The 18,751-nt window shown below is 51.6% G+C and overlaps 1 protein-coding gene across 4 annotated transcripts in view; it reads left to right on the forward strand.

Annotated features, from left to right (window-relative positions):
* TUBGCP3 (tubulin gamma complex component 3) overlaps nucleotides 1–16,147 on the forward strand; it is a 60,855-nt gene extending 44,708 nt beyond the window's left edge. For all 4 annotated transcript variants that reach the window (XM_027115805.1, XM_027115806.1, XM_027115807.1 and 1 more), the window contains 5 exons: nucleotides 5,139–5,227; nucleotides 5,353–5,484; nucleotides 8,633–8,773; nucleotides 12,793–12,909; nucleotides 15,052–16,147. In XM_027115805.1, the coding sequence (XP_026971606.1) occupies nucleotides 5,139–5,227; nucleotides 5,353–5,484; nucleotides 8,633–8,773; nucleotides 12,793–12,909; nucleotides 15,052–15,210 (638 nt within the window). In that variant the 3' untranslated portion in view covers nucleotides 15,211–16,147. The remainder of the gene's footprint in view (nucleotides 1–5,138; nucleotides 5,228–5,352; nucleotides 5,485–8,632; nucleotides 8,774–12,792; nucleotides 12,910–15,051) is intronic.
* Nucleotides 16,148–18,751: the final 2,604 nt, after the last annotated feature.

Genomic DNA, 18,751 nt, shown 5'->3' on the forward strand with positions numbered 1-18,751 from the left:
ATGCGAGATCTAAGTTCTCTGACAAGGGATCGAACCCATGCCCCCTGCAGTGGAAGCGTGGAGTCCTAACCACTGGACCACCAGGGAGTTTCCCCACTGGACCACCAGGGAATTCCCTGGAAGTTCATTTTAATTCCTTTTAATGCTTTTTAAATTATCTTTGAATGTAAACAGTTTCCTTTCTTTCTTTTTTTTTGTCATTTGTGTTTGTTTTTTCAGGAAATTGTTTTTTTGCCCATGTTTCTGTTGGAGTGCAGCCTTCTTACCTTTAACTTATAAGGAAGTGTTTTAGTTATTAACGGCCAGGCAACTTGATGAACAGAGATCAACCAGGAAGTTAGTCTTTTTAACACAGCAGATTTAGAAATTTCCCACCAACCATAAATCTGAGGCAAAAATACAGGAAGATTCCAGAAAATGCTTCTGAAAGCAGCCCATGGAGTCCTTCACATATGCACGTGTGTGTTTGGTCATGTGCACAGTATCCATGATCATCATCCCAGATATAATTTTAATAATATTCATCAAAATAAGTTGTTTGGAGTAAATAGTTACACCTGAAAATGATTTGCTCAGAGCAAGAGAGTTTGATAATGGTATGCCAAGCCGATTAAACCCATTTTATATATATTTGCCATTTAGCTAGACAGAAAAGATTATTGATCTGAAATGGTTTAAAGATTTTTTTCCTTTAAAAAGAAATGGAAGTTCTTTTGTTAGATTCAGTTAATCTAAAAACTGTTGCTATTAGTGGCAACTAAATGTGTATTTCAGATAACATTTAACAGATGAAATAGACAAATACAGAACTACAGGTAAATGAGCTTCCTGCCTCTTTCTCAGCCTTTGTGTCCTGGGGGCAGGGAGTGCATGGAGCTTCCCCTCCCCAAAGAATGGTGTTAAAATAGTCTCCGTTTTGGTCCTCGTTGGAAATAAAAGTGAAGGAGGAGGAGGTAGGGGAAGTGGTCAGCTGCCCTGATGGCACGGGACTTGTTTTCCTTTCTTGGTGATTGATATGATAATGATTCATCTTACAGTTGGCGTTCTAGACTTAGTGGAACGGTGGCCCAAAGATGAGTAGATGTTTTTCTCTTTGAAAGTTCCTTTTTGTGTCTGTCGTTTCTGTCCACGTGGGTGAGTAGGTAGTCCTCAGTGATTACACGCCTGTGACGTGTTCTCTTCTTGTTTGCCAGACTGCTAGGTTGAGTGGTTAGCGCTCTGCCCGGATTCTGGGCTGTGGCCTCGGGCTGGTTCTTAGTCTTCTGCCTCAGAGGCCTCGTCTGGGTCAGGGCTGGCTGGCAGCACTTGCCTTCAAGGGTTGCCAGGATGGAATCTGTGCAGCGCTCAGCCCAGTACCCCTCGGGGAGCCCCACGTGGACAGGTGTCCTCACACTTGCCTGGTAGACAGAGGACGCCAGACGGTGTCTGCAGGAGGCCCTGACCGGTGACCAGAGGTCTTGTACCCAGGAGACAGGAAAGACCCAGGGTCTTACCAACGTCCTTTGACTCCATAGCCTTGAGAAATGAATCTCATGGGTAATTTGGTGAAGTCACTTTTAAATATCATCCCTTCAGCTGTAGATAAAAGTTGAAGGAGGTGATTTTGAAATTGTGAATAAATTGTTTTAGGGTATTTTTTAGAAAGAAACTTTTGTAATTTTTAACAACACTCAAGGCTATTTCCAGTGCATCTCCAGTTGGGCAGAAGCTTCTGGGAAAGATGTCCACACCACACGGGTCAAGCCCGTGAGAGCTGCTGGTGTATTTTAAAGCCCAGAAGTCCCTCCCGCAGCCTTGAGGGGCAGTAGAGGATTGCAGACAGGTCTAACGTCTCACACCTAAGTCTGCCGGAGGGGAGATGGTCATTCTTGGTGTCTGTAAAGCTGTCTGCCGCCACGTTAGTCCAGCGGGAGATGTGCTGTATTTATGTATTTATTGGACCTCGGGGTGAATGTTGCTTTGCTTTTGGAAGTTTTAGAATTATATGGTTATTTGTGGTTCAATTATAAAAACACAAGTACTTCTATTTTAAGTACGTTTTAAGTGTATTTTCAAGGTTCTGGGTAAAGAGATTCAAGGGCTGTTTCAGGTGTAAGTTGTATTTTTTAGGAGTTAAAGGACCAAAGTATACCCTGTGAATTCAGTCTCCGTATCAGTTGGGTTCATAGTCGTTAGAGCCTTACCTGGGCAGTGAGCAGTTCCGAATCCGTCAGCTCAGAGCGCTTGCTCTCTCCCGTGGGGAAGGGAAGCACTGTGGTGGTAGAGGGGTTGCAGGCTTTACCGTGTGGGTTATTTCACCAGATCCCTTTTCAGGAGGCAGTGCCCTCGGGCCCCTTCACTCTCAGAGGCTTTCTCTTAGGAGGAGGGTGCATTAAAGATGCTGTCCTCCGTGCTCCCTTCAGACTGGAGAACAGATAATTTTTCTAGAGTGAAAATACATTTGGTAGTACTTGAAGACTATGAAGAAAATAACACTCATTTTACCATTGTTGCCAAATTTGCCTTTGGTCATGGAAACCTTTTGAAAAGGATGTGAGTGGAATAGTCAAGACATAGATGATGCAGATTGTCTCCTTGAAGTTTGAGGATCGAAATGATTCATTCAGTAAATAATGATTGGCCTACTCGGTGCTGCCCGTTCTTGGTATCCAGTGGTGGATGTGACAGAAAGGTCCCTGTGGTCAGGAAGCATCTTGTCTCGCAGGCAAGCTGGACGTGTCAGCAGGCACTTAGAGTGCTTTGATTGTCGTTTGAAGTGGGGAAGACCAGGTGCTGTGGGAGTACGGGAGGGAGACCCCCACCAGGTGGTGTCATAGGACGGAGGGGTTCCCGGGCTGGCATCTGGAGGTGAGTGCGTTAGACGGGAAGAGTGGGGTGTGGGGGAGGGCCGGAGGCCGGCAGAAGAGCGTGTTCAGAAGGGGGGCTGGGCCAGGTGCAAGGGCCTCGAGGCCCAGTGAGCCGGTGTGACTTCAGTGCAGCAGGGGCCAGGGAGGCTCCGCCCCGAGGGCTGAGCTTGGAGGCCAGCAGACTGGCCCACCATGACAGTGTGCAAGCGTTACGCAGCCCGGGGAGCCTGCAGCCTCGGGGTTGAGAGCCGTGGGGTGGGAGGTGTGGCCAGGGTGGACCCCTGGGCCTCTGCTTCCGGGCACTGTGGGAGGAGCGGGGCTGGGCTGCCAGGTCAGGCTCACCTGTGTGAGATGTTTTTAAGGGTAAATGGATCTGCAGCCCAAGACAGATCTGGGCGGGAGGAAAAGACTTCAGCTTAGGTGATAGTTAGAGGAGACCCAGACTGCACAGAGCAGTGAAACCTGGAGTCGCACTTCTTCCCTGATGTGTGTAAGATTGTCCTGGAGCCGGAGGCTGGCAAGTGGCCGCAGATGTGCTCTTGCCTCTGCACTGACCCAGGCCCCCGGGCAGCGCTCAGCGTTCTCACGTCATCCGCCGGGAGCCGGGATGAGACCTACCGTTCTGCCTGCGATCTTAAACTTTCTTTGGTGGGAAAATGTCAGGCTGGGTTAGTGTAAACTGCAGACCCGTCTCACGAGGCTGGGAAACAGGCTGCCCCGTTTGCTGTGAGTGCGGGCAGAGCCGTGCCCTCGGAAGTGGTGAGGTTGTGCTGGACGAGGCCTCAGAGACGCTGGGCTTCCGGGAAAGTTCCACCCGAGGTCTGTGATGACATGAAGAACAGTAAAGAAACAGACCCTTCCACACGGGGTTTCTAGACTGTTTCGTATCACAGACCGTTTCATGGAACTTTGCCGCTCTACGAAGAAATCCCATCACACCGAGAAAGATCTGGAGAATCGGACTGGCACGCGCCCGCATGCCTGTGGGATGTTTGAATGTACACGGACGGCTCTCCAGGGGGACTGCCTGGCGTCGCGGAGGGGGACAGCCCGCCGTTCCAGCTCTGGTTAAACCCCAGATGGAGTTGCACACTGGGGTTACTTCTCTGAGAAGCTTACCTAAACCATAATGCAGATGAATATGGCTTAAAACAGCATGTTCTTATGCCTTTTTACATTGAAAAGTCATTTTAGTTAAATAGACTTTGAGTGCTAGACTAGAAGTCTTAGCCCTCGGTTTTAGTAGGAAAAGTACATCCTTCACTCTGGATTTACAAATGAAATAGGAAGCTTATAGCTGTCTTTCAGAAGAATGTTTACCATATTATGGATTGCAGATTCCTGATGGTACGGGGGACGGCAGGCTTTGGAGCCTGTGCCGATCTTCTGAGGTGGCCGTGCTGTTTCTTCCCTGGCCGAGGAGGGCCTGTTAGACAAGCCAGAATCCCCACAAGTGTCTCTTAGTCCTCAGCTTGTAGAAGGCAGTAGTTTTTCAAGTATACAGCACACTGTTGTTTTTTTCACACCTGTTTATACGTCGCTCCGTCATTACTCCTTGAGGAAGGGACAAGAATGATTTCTCAGATCACCACATGCGACAAGTGAGTTATCCAGGTAGCTAATTGAAGGCCCTTGGAGCGGTAACAGAAATATGTCCAGTCTGACCCATATTAAAGTCATTCCCCCAATGGAGCCTTCAGGGACAGTAGTATCCCATAATAGTCCAGCAGAGTCTCTGAACAAAAATGAAAAGTCCAAGCAGAGAATGCTGCTCCCTGGTGACCCTCCAGCCTTTTCCTGGTTTTATAATCTCACAAAGAACAGGAGTGGAGTCTGGGCCCTGCCCACCCCCTCCAAGTTCATGCTTCTCTCAGGTGACAAGGTCACATTCTGTACTTAAGGAAATGTCATTTTTGTCGCCAAATAGCTAGGGAATAGTAAAAGTCTCACGCACAGTAGGCAGACTGACTGACTGTAAAGAAACCATAAAATTGAGCTTATATTTATTCAAGATATTGCATCATTGTAAAACAGAATTTCTCTACTTTTCAAATACAGTTATTTCATTTTATGCCATTTCTTGTTAGATCCTTATATTCCGTAAAGTAATCTGTCACTGCGTGATTGGGTGGCTCAGTACGTGTTTACATAGCACAGAGATGGACTCTGGAAAGGCGGGTTCCTGCTTTAGGGGTCGAGAGTGAAAGTGAGGGGGTTTGGGGGAAGACAGCTTGCAGGTGCAGGAGGGCAGGCTGTGCTGGTGTCCGACGGCGGTGTCCGGCTCTCTTGCAGAATTCTCTGGGGTGCTGCACCACTGTCACATTCTGGCTTCCGAGATGGTCCATTTCATCCATCAGATGCAGTATTACATTACATTTGAGGTACGTTCGAATCAGCCCTCGATTCTGGTTGAGATCATCTTGTCTCAGGCCGTCGTGCTGTGCTTCGTAGAAGGTGCTGCGCCAGCGTGGCGTCAGCACCTCCCTCAGGCTCTCGTCATTTCCAGGTGCTTGAGTGCTCTTGGGACGAACTTTGGAACAAAGTGCAGCAGGCCCAGGACCTGGACCACATCATCGCCGCGCACGAGGCCTTCCTGGACACCGTCATCTCCCGCTGTCTGCTGGACGCCGACTCCAGGGTAAGACGAGAACAGACGGTCAGCCAGTCCTTCCCTTGGGCTCGTCCCCTGGTGCGGCCACAGCCCTGGTAGCCGGGACAGTCTTGCTGTTAGTGTGATGTTTCCCCTCAGTGTTGGAGCAGTAGTGCTCAGGTGAGAACGTGCCTTGAACTGGGCATGAAAGGATGAAGACTGGTGGCGCCCATCCACCTCCTGGGGTGGCAGCGATGTCCTCGCGTGCTGCTCAGGGGCGAGTCGTCCTGAGGGATGGCAGTGCGAGAACAAGCATTCAGAGCCCATCCCTCAGTTCAGGGGGTGTGGGCGGAGGCCAGGCCTTCCGGAGCCTCTGGCGGCAGAGTCAGGACAGGCTGTCTGGATAAACCCCTGCTTGTTTGCTGACACTCCTTCCTGTAGGCCCTGCTGAAAGTTGCATGTTCCATGTGGCAAGTCTTCCCGGAGCTTAGATTTTATTCAGAGATCTGGGAAAATAAGGAACACTTTGCTTTCACTTGAGGCAAATGTGAAGTAGGAAGCAAAATTTCAAGTACATTTTTGACGTTAAATGTGCGACTTTAAAGACGTTTCAGGATTGCAGAGGGCTGCTTCCCACTAAACCTCCACCCGCTGCAGGGGTCCTTCTGTGGGAACACGCTGTTTCGTCTGATTTCTTTCTTAGTAGATGCTTTAGTAGATATTTGCCGGAAGCGTGTGTGCGTTTGCACTCCCAGCAGCAGGTGCGTGAGAGTCCGTTTTCCTGCAGCCTCGCCAACAGAACATGTTGTCATACTTTTAAATTTTTGCCAGTGTGATAGATAGCTGAGAAATTGTATCTTAGTGCTGTTTTTTTATCATTTTTTATAACATCTTTATTGGAGTATAATTGCTTTACAATGGTATGTTAGTTTCTGCCGTATAACAAAGTGAATCAGCTATACTTGTCTGATTTCTTTAGTATATCTGGTTAGCCATCCATGGCTGGGAAAACAGGTATTTTGATATGCCAGATTTCATTATTAGAGAATTATTGATCATGTGTGCTTCTTTATAGATGCTTCAGATCAAAGATGCTTCTATATAGAATGTTCTATAAATATATTGAAACAGTGGCCCAGGAGTAATTTGAAATACTTGGAGCGTAAGGAGAACTTAGGGAGCGACGCCTCTGGGCTTTCAGCCTCGATCACTGCGCCTCGTCTGTACCAGGCTGGCGCTGTGGGCAGGGCCTGTCAGGGTGGACGCGTGTCCAGGGCCCGACCTGATGGGCTGCGGGCGTTCGCTGCCACCATGTCCTTGTCCACTCGCACAGTGCGGGGCACTGCGGGCAGGTGGACCTAAGGCTCCGTCCTACTTCTCAGCTTTTGACCCCGGCGTTCCCGTGTTTTGAAAGAGCACGACACCCCTCTCTCTTCCCTACATTTGTGAGAATTAAATTGTGTGCTGCTGGTAAGCCGTCACCATAGTGCCTGGCACATGTGAGTTGCTACTGTTTTTAAACAATTAAAAGTCATCTTGTGTGTGTGTGTTTTGCAGGGAGATTTACGATTGTTAGATCTAATGCTTTTTAGAAAACGTGTGAAGGGCTGGGGGTTGTCCCCAAGCTGGCGAATCAGGAGCACACGCACCTGCCAGTGGCGGTGTCTCTGCCCGTTTGCACATGTGGAAGTTCCATTGTAAACAGCTAGAGGCCACGCTGCTCACTGCTAAAGATGTCTACGGGGATGAACAGAATCCAAGCGGGAAAATATTTTCGCCTGTAGCGTGGTTTTCTCATGATAGTAGATGTTTACGTGTGAGCTGGTCCTGGCTAAATTCATGGAAGGAGTCGTTTGCTGAAGGCCTTAATGATCTTTTCTGAAATGGTCCGTCTGCTGAGGGTTTTACTTTTAATTTGATGGTTTATTTAAAGTAATCACTAGAGGGTTTTTTGTTTTTTAAGAAACCCAATATATAAAACAAATTAAGGCAGTCTGTTATTGACATAAATTAAATGTATTTTTCGTACGTCACTTAGTAAGAAAAACAAGGCTGTTTGATACACGTAATTTTGAAGTTGGAGGTTGTGACAGGTGTGTGTGTACATTTTCGTAATTTCTGCTTGTGCATTCTTGAGAGAAATCCTGAGTCACACTGTAAATTGTCGCAAACGGGTGTCAGCACAGAAGGCACTTCCGTCGCCGCCCTGTCTGAACAGATTGCTGACAGCAGAAGCACATGTTGCACTCTTAGCTTGGAGTAAACAGCAGTAAGTCACCCCAGCTCCAAAAATAGTCAATTTTTATTTGACTGCAATAAAGAAACAAACTAGAAGAAATAAATCCTTGTTAAAAAGTCGTCTCCAGCTTTTGTTTTGATTTTGTGTTACGGCTGAGGCCCCACCAGGAACAGGCAGCTCTGAGCCGAGCGCACTGCTTGCTGTCCACGAAAGACCCCGTGGGTGTTGGCTCTCATGTTACCTTTCAACCCCCTGCCCCTTCCCCTCCGCCGGTGTCGTGGTGCTCGCCGTACAGCCTTGGGTTAGGATGTGTATGGTGCGTGGATATCGTTTGGTGTACATACAAGACTGCTGTGGTCTCCTTTCCGTGCCGCACTAGAGAGAGAATGCATGACCTGCGGTAGGTGTGTGCCCTGAGGAACCCTGTGAATTAGGGAGACGCACTGTCGCCCTTGGTTTAAAACCATCCTTTCATTCCTGGTGTAAAGCATGATACCTTTTTCTAAAAAACCTTGCAGGATTTGTTTTTTATACTTTTTCAAGAATTTCCTCTCTCATATTCTCCATGTCTGGTTTTGGTATGTGCCACCAAAAAAAAAAAAAAAGTGTTTCCATCCCTTCCCCTCGCTTTCTAATCCTCGAGCAGTCTCGCTGCGGGCGCAGCTGTGCGCTCCACACTGTGGAGTCGGGCAGCACCTTGGGTTGCCAGGTCTCAGTGAGGATGGGAGGTGATTCAGCGAGAGCCTGGGCTCTGACTGCTTGCTGTTGCTATGGTGATTCAGAATTCGCGTATTTGCCAGGACCGGGTGTTCAGTCAGTGTCTGCTGATGCATGAATGAACAGCTAAAGAGCGCCTTGAGAATTTCACTAAGTGTCAATATTTTATTTGAAAAACTTAGTAATAAGCGTGTTGGGGGCTCTGTTCATGAAAAGAAAAAACTTGTCCTCTCTCCCCAGGCACTTTTAAACCAGCTGAGGGCCGTGTTTGATCAAATCATCGAGCTTCAGAACACTCAAGATGCCATCTACAGAGCCGCCCTGGAGGAGCTGCAGAGGCGCCTGCAGTTCGAGGAGAAGAAGCAGCAGCGTGGAGCCGAGGTATGGTTCTGGTGCCGGTGGGCTTGGGCTCATCCGCTTAGACAGTGAGCTGTTGCCGCAGTGATTCCCAGCGCAGCAGACTCTGCCGCTGAAATGTCGCTGAGGCTGTGGTCGTAGCCGCGTCCGGCTGGGGTCCTGAGCGGCTCTGGACTCTTTTACTGGGAGCGGGCACCATCACTGTCCTCAGCTTTCAAAATCAGCGAAGGCAGAGTTCACGGGAAGCTCTGGTCTCTTGCCAGCGTTCCTCAGTCAAGTGTCGAGACGTTCGTCTGCGTCGGTGTCTCCGCTGGGTGGTGCCCGACTCTGCGTCGCTCTCATCGGAGCTGGCGGGCACATGTGTACCCGCGGGAGCCAGATTTGTGCACGTCGGCTGTTTCCAGTCACCTTACTGAGTGGTTCATGTCCTTCATGACCTTGAAGTACAAAGATTTATTGAATGAGTTTGAGTCTTTATGGGATTTCTTGTATTGGATATAATCTGTACAGTCGTTCACTTTTTCAAGATGCTTATTCTTGGGGTGGTGACAGACAGATTGCTCAGTTGATGCGGTTGGATTAGTTTTATTTTTGAGTATTCCCTTACAGTCTGCGTTACAGGATCGTTAACTTGGAAGGGACACAGCGCATGCGTGTCGTGCCTTCAGGGTGTTCTAGGGATGGGTGTACTGCTCACTTTGTTTGCATTGCCGGGAGCAGGGGGGTGTGGCTGAAATGTCAGAGTTGGCGACCCCCAGCCCCCGGGGCCTCCCGGCCGGGCCCGCCCAGGAAGCCTGCGCATCAGGCAGACTGAAGGCCACGACCCGGTCACCAGCTTTGTGCCTTTGCTGACTTGACCTCTCTGAGACCAGTTTCCTGGTTTGTAGAATGGGAGTGATAATAAACAAACAGACTCCCCTGGAGCTCCTTACTTTCATGTGCTGGTGTATGTCAGCTGTTAAGTGTCCAGTGAATCCTGCCATGGCCGTGGTTTCTCAAACTGCCCACTTGCCCAGAGCTCTGCCCTTCTGGGGAATCGCTGAGCTGGGAGTCTGCGCTCTGGGGGCGCCCAGGCTCACTCCCCAGACTGTTGCCCGTCAGCGCCTTGGAGCAGATCTGCCTGATAAGGCAGGTTATTCAGCGTGTTTGTTCAGACGTGCTCGGGATACGCGGGAGAGGCGAGAGCTGCGAGTGTACCCGAGGAGTGGTTAACGTTTGCGAGGCAGGGTGATCTGCGCACTGTCATCAGACCTGAGGCCCCCGCAGGCTGGAGGGGCTGTGCAGGACGGCTCGGAGGGCCCAGGGCGCCTGGTCGGGGGCCTCTGCCCGCCCCTGCCGCAGCGTTCCGCACTGCTGCTGCTGGGCAAGGGCTCCCGGGCGCCTCTTCCTCCTTCAGTCCCTGCCCTCAGTTTTCTGCTTTCTTCCCACTTCTCAAAACCGTGTGTGATAATATGTCCAATTCAAATTTAGGGCTAAAGGCCTTTTCTTTCTTCTTTTTTCTGTCTCACAATTGGAAATCTTGTTTTCTAGCAGGAGCTCACCCAGCTCTTTGTTCTCTGACTCCACCTGCCCCCCACACACCTGTACACACCTGTACACACCATTCTCTCCGAACAGGCATCTTGACCCTCCCCCCACAGTGCAGCAGCCATGCGATTTCCCAGCCACATGTCGGCTCCTGCAAGGTGGCCTCCCTGAAATAGCTATTCCCGTAAGGTTTTGCCACCAGCTCAGTACCCAGTTAGATTAATTGGTTTCATTTTTGCTTTTAATTATTAGGGATAGCTTTTATTTATGAAACAAAATTGAATTTAACTATGTAAAATCGTTACCTGGCTGCAAGTACAAGACAAAGTGTTTGGACGCAGCCACTGTGCTGCTGATGTGAACGTGCATGTCAGCCCAGCTGTGACGCGTATGCCGCATTGTGACACTGCATCATGCTATCCACTTAGAGTTCTTGTGCTTTTTTATATGTATGTACTACAGTAAAATAGAATATTTAAAAATTGTGTTCGAAAAGACAAAAGGTGGCAGGGAAAGGATAGAAAGTAATATAAGTTTAGTAATTACTTCATCTTTTAAAACCCAGCATCAAGAGGTATTTTTTAAAGCTCATGAAGTAAGTAAAACAGGTGTACATACATTAAAAGATACGGACATGGAAATAATGTCTCCTAAAATCAGGCCGCAAGAAGGGGCGCTCATCGTTCGCGCTCAGGCTGGTTAACGCTGTCTGAAGAAATAGAGCACAGGGACGGCCTGCTGTGTGAAGCTGTCCTTTTAAAGGCAGCCGCTGAACAGACTTACAAGCCCCTGGTTGTCAGAAGAAACACAGACCACGTGGTAAAAGACGACCACCGTCAGGGAGACCGGAAAGCGTCTCGCTGGTGAGATGACGGTGAGACCAGGCGTGTCTGTCCTGTCAACAGAGGCAGCGGGGCTGAGCCCACCGCATGAAAGGAGAGGCCTCTGGGTAACCTCTGGGCTGGGGCTGCCCTCTGGACCCGTCGCCTGCTCGCCGTCTGGGCAGACCTGCTTGGTCGGGAGGTTCTGGGACAGAAGAGACAGGACAGAGTGGAAAGGACGGACGACGCACCGGGCACTGAAGTTGTCCAGAGGGAAGCAGCTTGCCGTCGAGATCACAAGGCAGTAGAGAGTACAGGGCCAGCTTGTGATGGAAGATGGGGTTGCGGTGAGGTCCTGCCACGGAGGGAGGGCCGGAGGGGCGCTAGAGGTGGCCTGTGTCTCTCAGGCCGCGGAGCCCCAGGACGCGATTCTGAAAATGCGCAACCCTCATGCCGACGGAAATAAACGGGGAGAGAGTCACCCAGACGCCCGCTGAAGCCGCTGGGGAAGCAGCGAAACCCGGAGGCGGCCGGGCAGCAGGAGGTGGGCCCCGGTGAGATGAGGGTGAGCGTGGACGGAGGGCGTCCCCGGCCCAGGGGGAGCAGAACAAGCCGGGCACCTCCTGGGAGGCCGTGGGGGGAAGACAGACACACCGAGGCGGTGCGGAAATGCCGCCTGCTGTCTGGCTCGGACCCGTGAAGTCAGCCTGCACACGGGAGGGAGATGAAGGGCTTTCTCTGGACAGAGGGCAAATTCTAGGCAGAGCAGTGGCTCAGCAAGGAGCAAAGTTGCTTATCAGCAGCTCTGCCACAGGAAAGGGAGCGGCCGGACCTCGGCGGCGTGGAGAGCGCTGTGCTCGTGCGCCAGTTCAGTCACAGGGAGGGAGGTGTCCAGAGCCTGCTTGGGAAGCTCTGTGAAGCTGACACCAGATGCGAGAATCTTTATACCAGACCTAGGTTGTGCGTGTTGATGGAAAAAGTCTTACAGAAAATACAGTGGAAACATTTAACAGAATATTGAGAGAATAATTCACCAAGACTGGGGTTTATCTGAGGAATGCAGGGGTTCAAGAGGTCTATTCGTGTAATTTACCATGTTAATTGATAAGAAATGATCCTGTGATAATTCCTGCGTGTGCTGGCTGCAAAGCAGCTAGTCAGCTTCACCAGTGATCGAGAACAGTCTTTTACACGCATCACGGCTAAGGGAAACGGTAAGAACCGTTCCCGTTCAAGTCAGGAGTTAATGCAACATGTGAGGGTGCCAGTGCTTTGAACCGTCGGGTTCAGTTTACAGACACGTAAAGTATCTGCACTGAAACACGTCCAAAATGACGGACAGATACAGGCTGTTTATTACAGCATTGCTTCTAATAGCAGAAGACTGGTGAGCTGTGAGGAATCGTCTGAATTGTGGGATGTCACAGAATGTTAACACTGGGGCTGATGAACATTACTAAGAACAGTGAGGGAGTTCTACGGTACTCATGTGTGTTGATGTAAAATACTTCCAAGGTATGTTATTAATTGAAAAAAGTAAGCTAGAGAGCAGTTTGGCATCAGAAAACGACCATGGACGTTTCCAGCGGCACAGAGGGGTGGAAGTCAGCGCCCCGCCACTAACACGCACCTCAGCCCCGCCCCCCAGCGTCTTGCATCCGGAGTCTAACCCGTCTGCTTCTCTCTCACGCTCAGGGCCAGTGGGGGGTGACGGCCGCAGAAGAAGAGCAGGAGAGCCAGAGGGTCCGGGAGTTCCAGGAGTCGATACCAAGGCTGTGCTCGCAGCTGCGCATACTGACGCATTTCTACCAGGTGCGTGTCCAGCGACAGGGTGCCGCCCGCGTCACGGTAACTGACGCTCGATGCCAGATGACGGAAGGGGCGTTGTTCCAGCCGGTCCAGCCTCTGCCGCTGGGTGGGAGTCTTGCCCTCGGTGCTGTCCGACCTCTGGTGGCCCTTCCTTCCCATGGCTGCTCTGGTGGGCACGGCTCTGCGGCCCCCTCCTCTGCGGACAGGCGGGGAGCGTGCGGGACGGGCCTCAGGCTGCTGGGCGGCGGAGGCCACACGCTCTGCTCTGCTTTGTCTCTCTTGAGGGTTTGGTTTCTGATTTCATGTTTCTCAAGGTGATGTTAGTGCTGGAAATAGAGATGAAAAGAGTTTATGAAGAGTTCTTCCCCTCAGTTCTGGTAACTAATTAGACAAATCAGGCGTTGAACCCCAGACCTTGAAAACTTATGTTTCCGTGCCATGTATTCATTGGTTCCGAATTCTGACTGAAACGCCACGACCCTGTTCCCTAGGCATCTAGTTTGCTTCCCAAGGTCCTCATACTTTTTAGTTCTGAATTTCTCTTCTGCATAACTAAGGGGTAAGTTTGTCCCTTTTGTAAGTGGGCTCACTTTGGCATTGGCCTCCTGTTACCTTTCTGTTGAAAACACATTTCATAAATGGTGGTAATGACTGGTTTATGTCCAATGCAAAAATACATCTATTGGGCAGGTGTTTTGATGATGATGCGCCGTCTTGACCCAGGTCCTATATGTGGTGTGGGTTCATAATTCTCAGAAATGGGTGCCTCATGGTTACGTTCGTGCTGTTAAGATGGTTGCCCAGCTGCAGAGGAGTACTCAGTAACTTAAAATGTGTCCAAGTGCTGATTTCTAAAAGGACAGTGGTGGTTACATGTTTTCCCGGTAGAGTTAATACAGTTTTTAAAAAGTAATCTTAATGTAATCCCAGCATTACTTAACATTACAGCCTTGATCTTTGTAAATCACTGCCGTTCAGACTTCCTTTCTTGATCACGTAAGTCCTTTGCTGTCTTCCTTGTGTCGGTGGCTGAAACACTATAGAGTCTTAACAGCCATCCGTGCTTTGCTGCTTGTGAGCGGCCCTGGGCCCGGCCCCACGGGAAGGCATGTCCTCATGTGTCCAGGTGGAGGCGTCCTTCTTCGGCATGTTTCAGTTTCACGCTCGTGAGAAGCCCTGGCGGTGTTTTGAGCAGCGTGGTTCCTTAGGGACTTTCTCCCAAGTCCTCCTTACCCAGAGAGATGGTGACACGCGCACACGCACGCAGGCAGTGTGTTCGCTCAGTGTAAAGTGACTAGTGTCGCATACACGCGTCTGCACGCGTCCCAGCTCCCAGGAGCTCCACCAGAAGCAAGGGTGGGGGGCAGTGTCCACCTCGAGAGTTCGGGAAGGATGGACAAGGGTGTGTCGGTGACCTTTTCTCTGCCGATCAGAGCTTTGCCCAGAGCTTTGCCGAGCGCTTCCCCTGAGCAGGTGACGCTCAGCTGACGTGAGACGGGCGGGGGGTTGGCAGGGATGGGAGGTGTCCTCAGTGACTCAGCCCGGACAGAAGCAGTTGGGAATTCTGTTCTGTTAAAGTTGAGTGAACGTCTCTCACACCCTGTCGTCGTCTTTGCAAACCCCCCAATGAGGAGGTGATGTGGCCGCACTGCCCGCCCTCGGGGGCAGCCGCAGCCCGACACCCGCAAAGGCACCGGGGCCCCGAGCCATGGTTTACATCACGTGTCTGTTCCTGGTGTTCTCAATTTGTCCTCCCATCAGGGCTGTATGATTAAATACTCTTTCATAACTCATGTGAAAGATGAAAAGTGTCACACTGAAGTTATCTATTCAAAATTTTAAAAATAGGATGTTTTCCCACCAGTTGCTTTGCTGTTTTGCTCATTCTTGTAGAACTTAAGGACAGAAAGGAAAAATCTGTTGGTTAGTTCTTTTCCATGAAATTACTGTTGTGAATTTGCATTTGTGGAAATGGGCATCTCTTCCCCGTGGGGCTGCCCTTGACTGGGTGAACTCTGGTCCCGGGGACAACCGCTAGGGTGGGTGTTGGTGGAAATAACTCCGGAGGGGGTTAAAGGCGGCATGGTTGTGTGGGCAGTTCCTTCCTGGACCTGAGATGGGCGTGTGTCCCCTGCGTCTCTCCAGGGCATCGTGCAGCAGTTCCTGGTGTTGCTGACGACCAGCCCCGATGAGAGCCTGCGCTTCCTGAGCTTCAGGCTGGATTTCAACGAGCATTACCGCGCCCGGGAGCCGCGACTCCGCGTGTCCCTGGGCGCCAGGGGCCGGCGCAGCTCCCACACGTGAGGCCCCGGCCCTGCCTCAGGGCGGCAGGTACCGCTGGAGGCGTCGTCATGGAAACGCTCGCATCGCATCCTCGGGGACCGCCTGCTGCCCTCGATCCTGGCAACCTCGACAGCCTGGCGTCGGGCGGCGGCAGAGTCGTGCTTTCCTACGTTGGAGTTGAATATATTTGTAATATCACTACGTTAAATAGGCTGGCTTGCACTATTCAAACTTATTTTTGAAAGTCTTCATATTTAAAAGGTACCACACTTCGTTGAGGCTTTTAAGCTCTCCGTGATATAATTCATATTTGTCACTTTTTGAAAAAAACCACAGTTTCTTTTAGAGAAAATTAGGGTGATGGATATTCATCAGTTAGGATGGTAACATCGTTGCTGTTTCCTTGGCATCCTCTTCAGAGGCAATTTTTGTTAATGTCATCAAATTACATTGAAACCAAATGTCCCTACTAAAGAAATAGAGCATTTTATTTTGGTTTTTAGTGTTGTAAAATATTAACCTCTGTAAGGACCTTTCTATCAGTGCATTTACACGTGTTCTTTTTTTCTCTTCCTTCAAAGTTTACATTTTTATATTTAATTTACTCTCAGATAACTTGGAAAATAGTGTAGAAAAAGAGCAGGAGTGATGTAGACAAAACATCCTTACGCCTAGATTTCTTGAACCATCAGCTGAATCAACATGTAAATATGGATGACTAAGAAAGGTAATGAAGTATTTTATTTTCAAGATTCTGAGAAGCATTGGAAAGAAATTGTCTTGAACAATGAAGATTTCCTTTTTCCTTGCCTATTTTTTCATTGTAAATATTTATATACTACTGCCCAGATGCTGGGGGGACATTTTTTGTAAAAATGTCATATCGAGTCGCATAAATCTGCCTTTATCATGTTGCGTAAGTGAAAACTTAGAAAATTAAAAGCGATTATCTTTCCGATGTGTTGGTTCTTTCCTGATTGTCTATGAAGAGACATAGTTCGCTTGCCAGGCTCGGGGGCTGGGGGTTGGCAGAGTTCGTGCTTCAGTACATGAATTATTGAATCAGTGAAACCAAGACATCAGACCGTGTGCAACTTCCGGTGCAGATCCAGAGGGAACGCCCCCCTCGCCGCTTGCGTGACGCGTCCTCTCAGTTTTTACCCACGTCCGATTCCTTTGGGTGCAGAGTCCCTGTAGAAGAAAAGGGGCATCAGGGGCGCTGGCTGTGCAGAGATGGGCCCAGGGCGAAGGTCGGAACTTCTTAGGATATACGTTTAACTTCAGTTTAAAGTTCATACAGTCAGAAATTTGAAGCAGGTTTCTGTGCTGCAGAACTTCCCAGAAATGACGATGTATGTGTATCTCCCGGAGAAACTGCCCGAAGCTTTTTGACCTCGGAGCCTGCTTTTAATTTATCTGAAGCATTTCTCCAGAGGTGACTCCTCAGTAGAAGCCACTCCTCTAGATTTGGGGACAGAAATGCCCTTTGACTTAGGAGCCATCAGGTAATCAGGCTGAGTCGTGGAGTCGCTTCCGACAGGAGCCCGGGCCAGGCCGGGTCGAGGGGCTCACTCAGGAGGGGCTGTGGGCCTGGAAGATGGGGGCGCTGACTGCGGAGGGTCAGGCAGCCTGTCACCCCCGAGCAGGGTCTCACCAACCAGAGTCGGCAGCGGCTTCGGGGAGCGGGGGGCTCCGTGCTGGGGTGGGGAGGGGAGAGCCCACTGCAGGCTGAGCCATCTCTGGAGGCAGGTGCCCCGCGCGGCCCCGGGAGGGCAGGGTCGCCGTTTCACCCAGAAGGTGGTAATCATTCTGAGCTTTAGGTAGCCGCGGCTGGGGAGCTGCGTGCAGGGCCCAGCGCACGAGGTCCGCGGGCCTGCGGCCGTGCACTCAGTGGAGAGAAGCCCCTGCCCGGACCCCCGCAGGCCCAGCCCTCCCCCCGCGCAGGAGGCCACTTGCCGAGACTGAAGGCCGAAGGCTGTCCTCAGGCTCGAAGGACCTGCCACCCTCCCGCCTGCTGGCTTAGCCTTGGACCACGTCGCCAGCAGAATTCCCAGCGTGTGATTCTCTGTCACTGGGGAGGATGCGTCCCGCAGGCTTTGCAGGGCAGAAGGGCACAGCCAAGCTGAAAATCCCACTTGTTGGGAAAAGAGCCCTTTGATCAAATAGCCACGGTCACACTCAAGTTGGTTCACGAGGCACCACAGCCACGTGAGGGGGGAGCGCGACACAAACCGCAGCGGCAGCAGGGGTGTGGGGCGGGAAGGCTGGGACGGACCCCGGGGCTCCCGGGCAGCGCCCGCGCTTCGCTTTCCCTCCCCTCCAGCCGCCCCAGAGGTGTTTCCATTGCTGTGGTTTTGCGGGGTGACCCAGGTTCAGGGGCTGAGGTGGCTGAGGTCGCCAGGCCCGGCCAGAGCGGGCCGCCAGGTGCTAAAGCTGTGCACTGGGACCTGGGCCCCCGGGAACACTGGGTCAGATCCCGCCGCCTGCCTGGAGAAGGCGCTCGGGGCCAGGGCCCTGCCGCCGCAGCCTCCCTGCCGGCCTCGCCCAGCTCCGCGGGGGCTTGGGGCGCAGGGGGGGCGTGAATCACACACGTCTCTGCGCTGAAAATATGCCTCTGCTTTCCAGAAAATTGAGTCAAATGGTGTGGAAGTTTGACTGAGTGATCATGCATATTGTTCTGTGGACGTGTTGCCAGGTGTCTCTTCAAGAAGAGAAATAAATTTGTATCTCTCTGCCTTTATTCCGGTTTAAGGTTTTAATAAAAATGCAGCCAAGGAAAATGGCATAGCAACTTGCGTGGAGCCCAGATTCATGCTGCCGACAAGCACTTTCGACTGGCTTTCTCTCACGTTCTCCGGTTTCCACCGGAAATCTAACCCTGTCCCCCCCGGGGGACGCCAGAGAGCCCGACAGCCTGCATCTGTCCCCACTGGACGTGCACACCAGCCTCTGCCATCAGAGCAGCCCTCAGCTCATCCCTCTCTCGCAAAGCTGGGCTCGTGTCGTTGCAGGGCCTGCGGGTCCGCTGCCCGCGGGGATGCTTGGACCAGAGGTGGCCTGTCTCAGCCTCCGCCCACACCTGACGGGCCGCCCTGTCCTGCAGCCTGTGCTGCCCACCCTACCTGGCGGAGAGCTGCGGTCCTTCCCTTAGATGCCCTGACGTGAAGGGTGGGGCTGGGGGAAGGCCGCTCTGTTTTGCGGGCTGCAGGCCTGGGCTGGCTGGGGTCACCCCACCAGGCTGGGCGCCCAGAGCAGCTGCGCCTGACCCCTGGGCCCCTCAAGGGAGCGCCAGGCCCTTTGAGGGCATCCTGAAGCCTGACGTGGTCCACCCAAGGCTCCAGCCCTGGGGGCCCCAGTGACCCCGGCACCACAGGCGGAAGCGGGGAGCCCCTGACGGGGCCGGAGGGGTCAGAGCCTGGGGCTGCGGAGGAGGAGGAGGGACGCTTAGAAACACGGGAATGCAAAGCTTTCCGAACCCTGAGAGCACGGCCGGAGGGCGCGGCACGATGCCGCCCGTGTGCCGGGGACACCAGCCGTACGTGGGGGAAGGGGTCCCCGCGGA

Source organism: Aethalodelphis obliquidens, unplaced genomic scaffold, assembly GCF_003676395.1.
Source record: "Aethalodelphis obliquidens isolate GAN/ISIS:26980383/991018 unplaced genomic scaffold, ASM367639v1 scaffold15, whole genome shotgun sequence".
Taxonomy (NCBI): domain Eukaryota; kingdom Metazoa; phylum Chordata; class Mammalia; order Artiodactyla; family Delphinidae; genus Aethalodelphis; species Aethalodelphis obliquidens.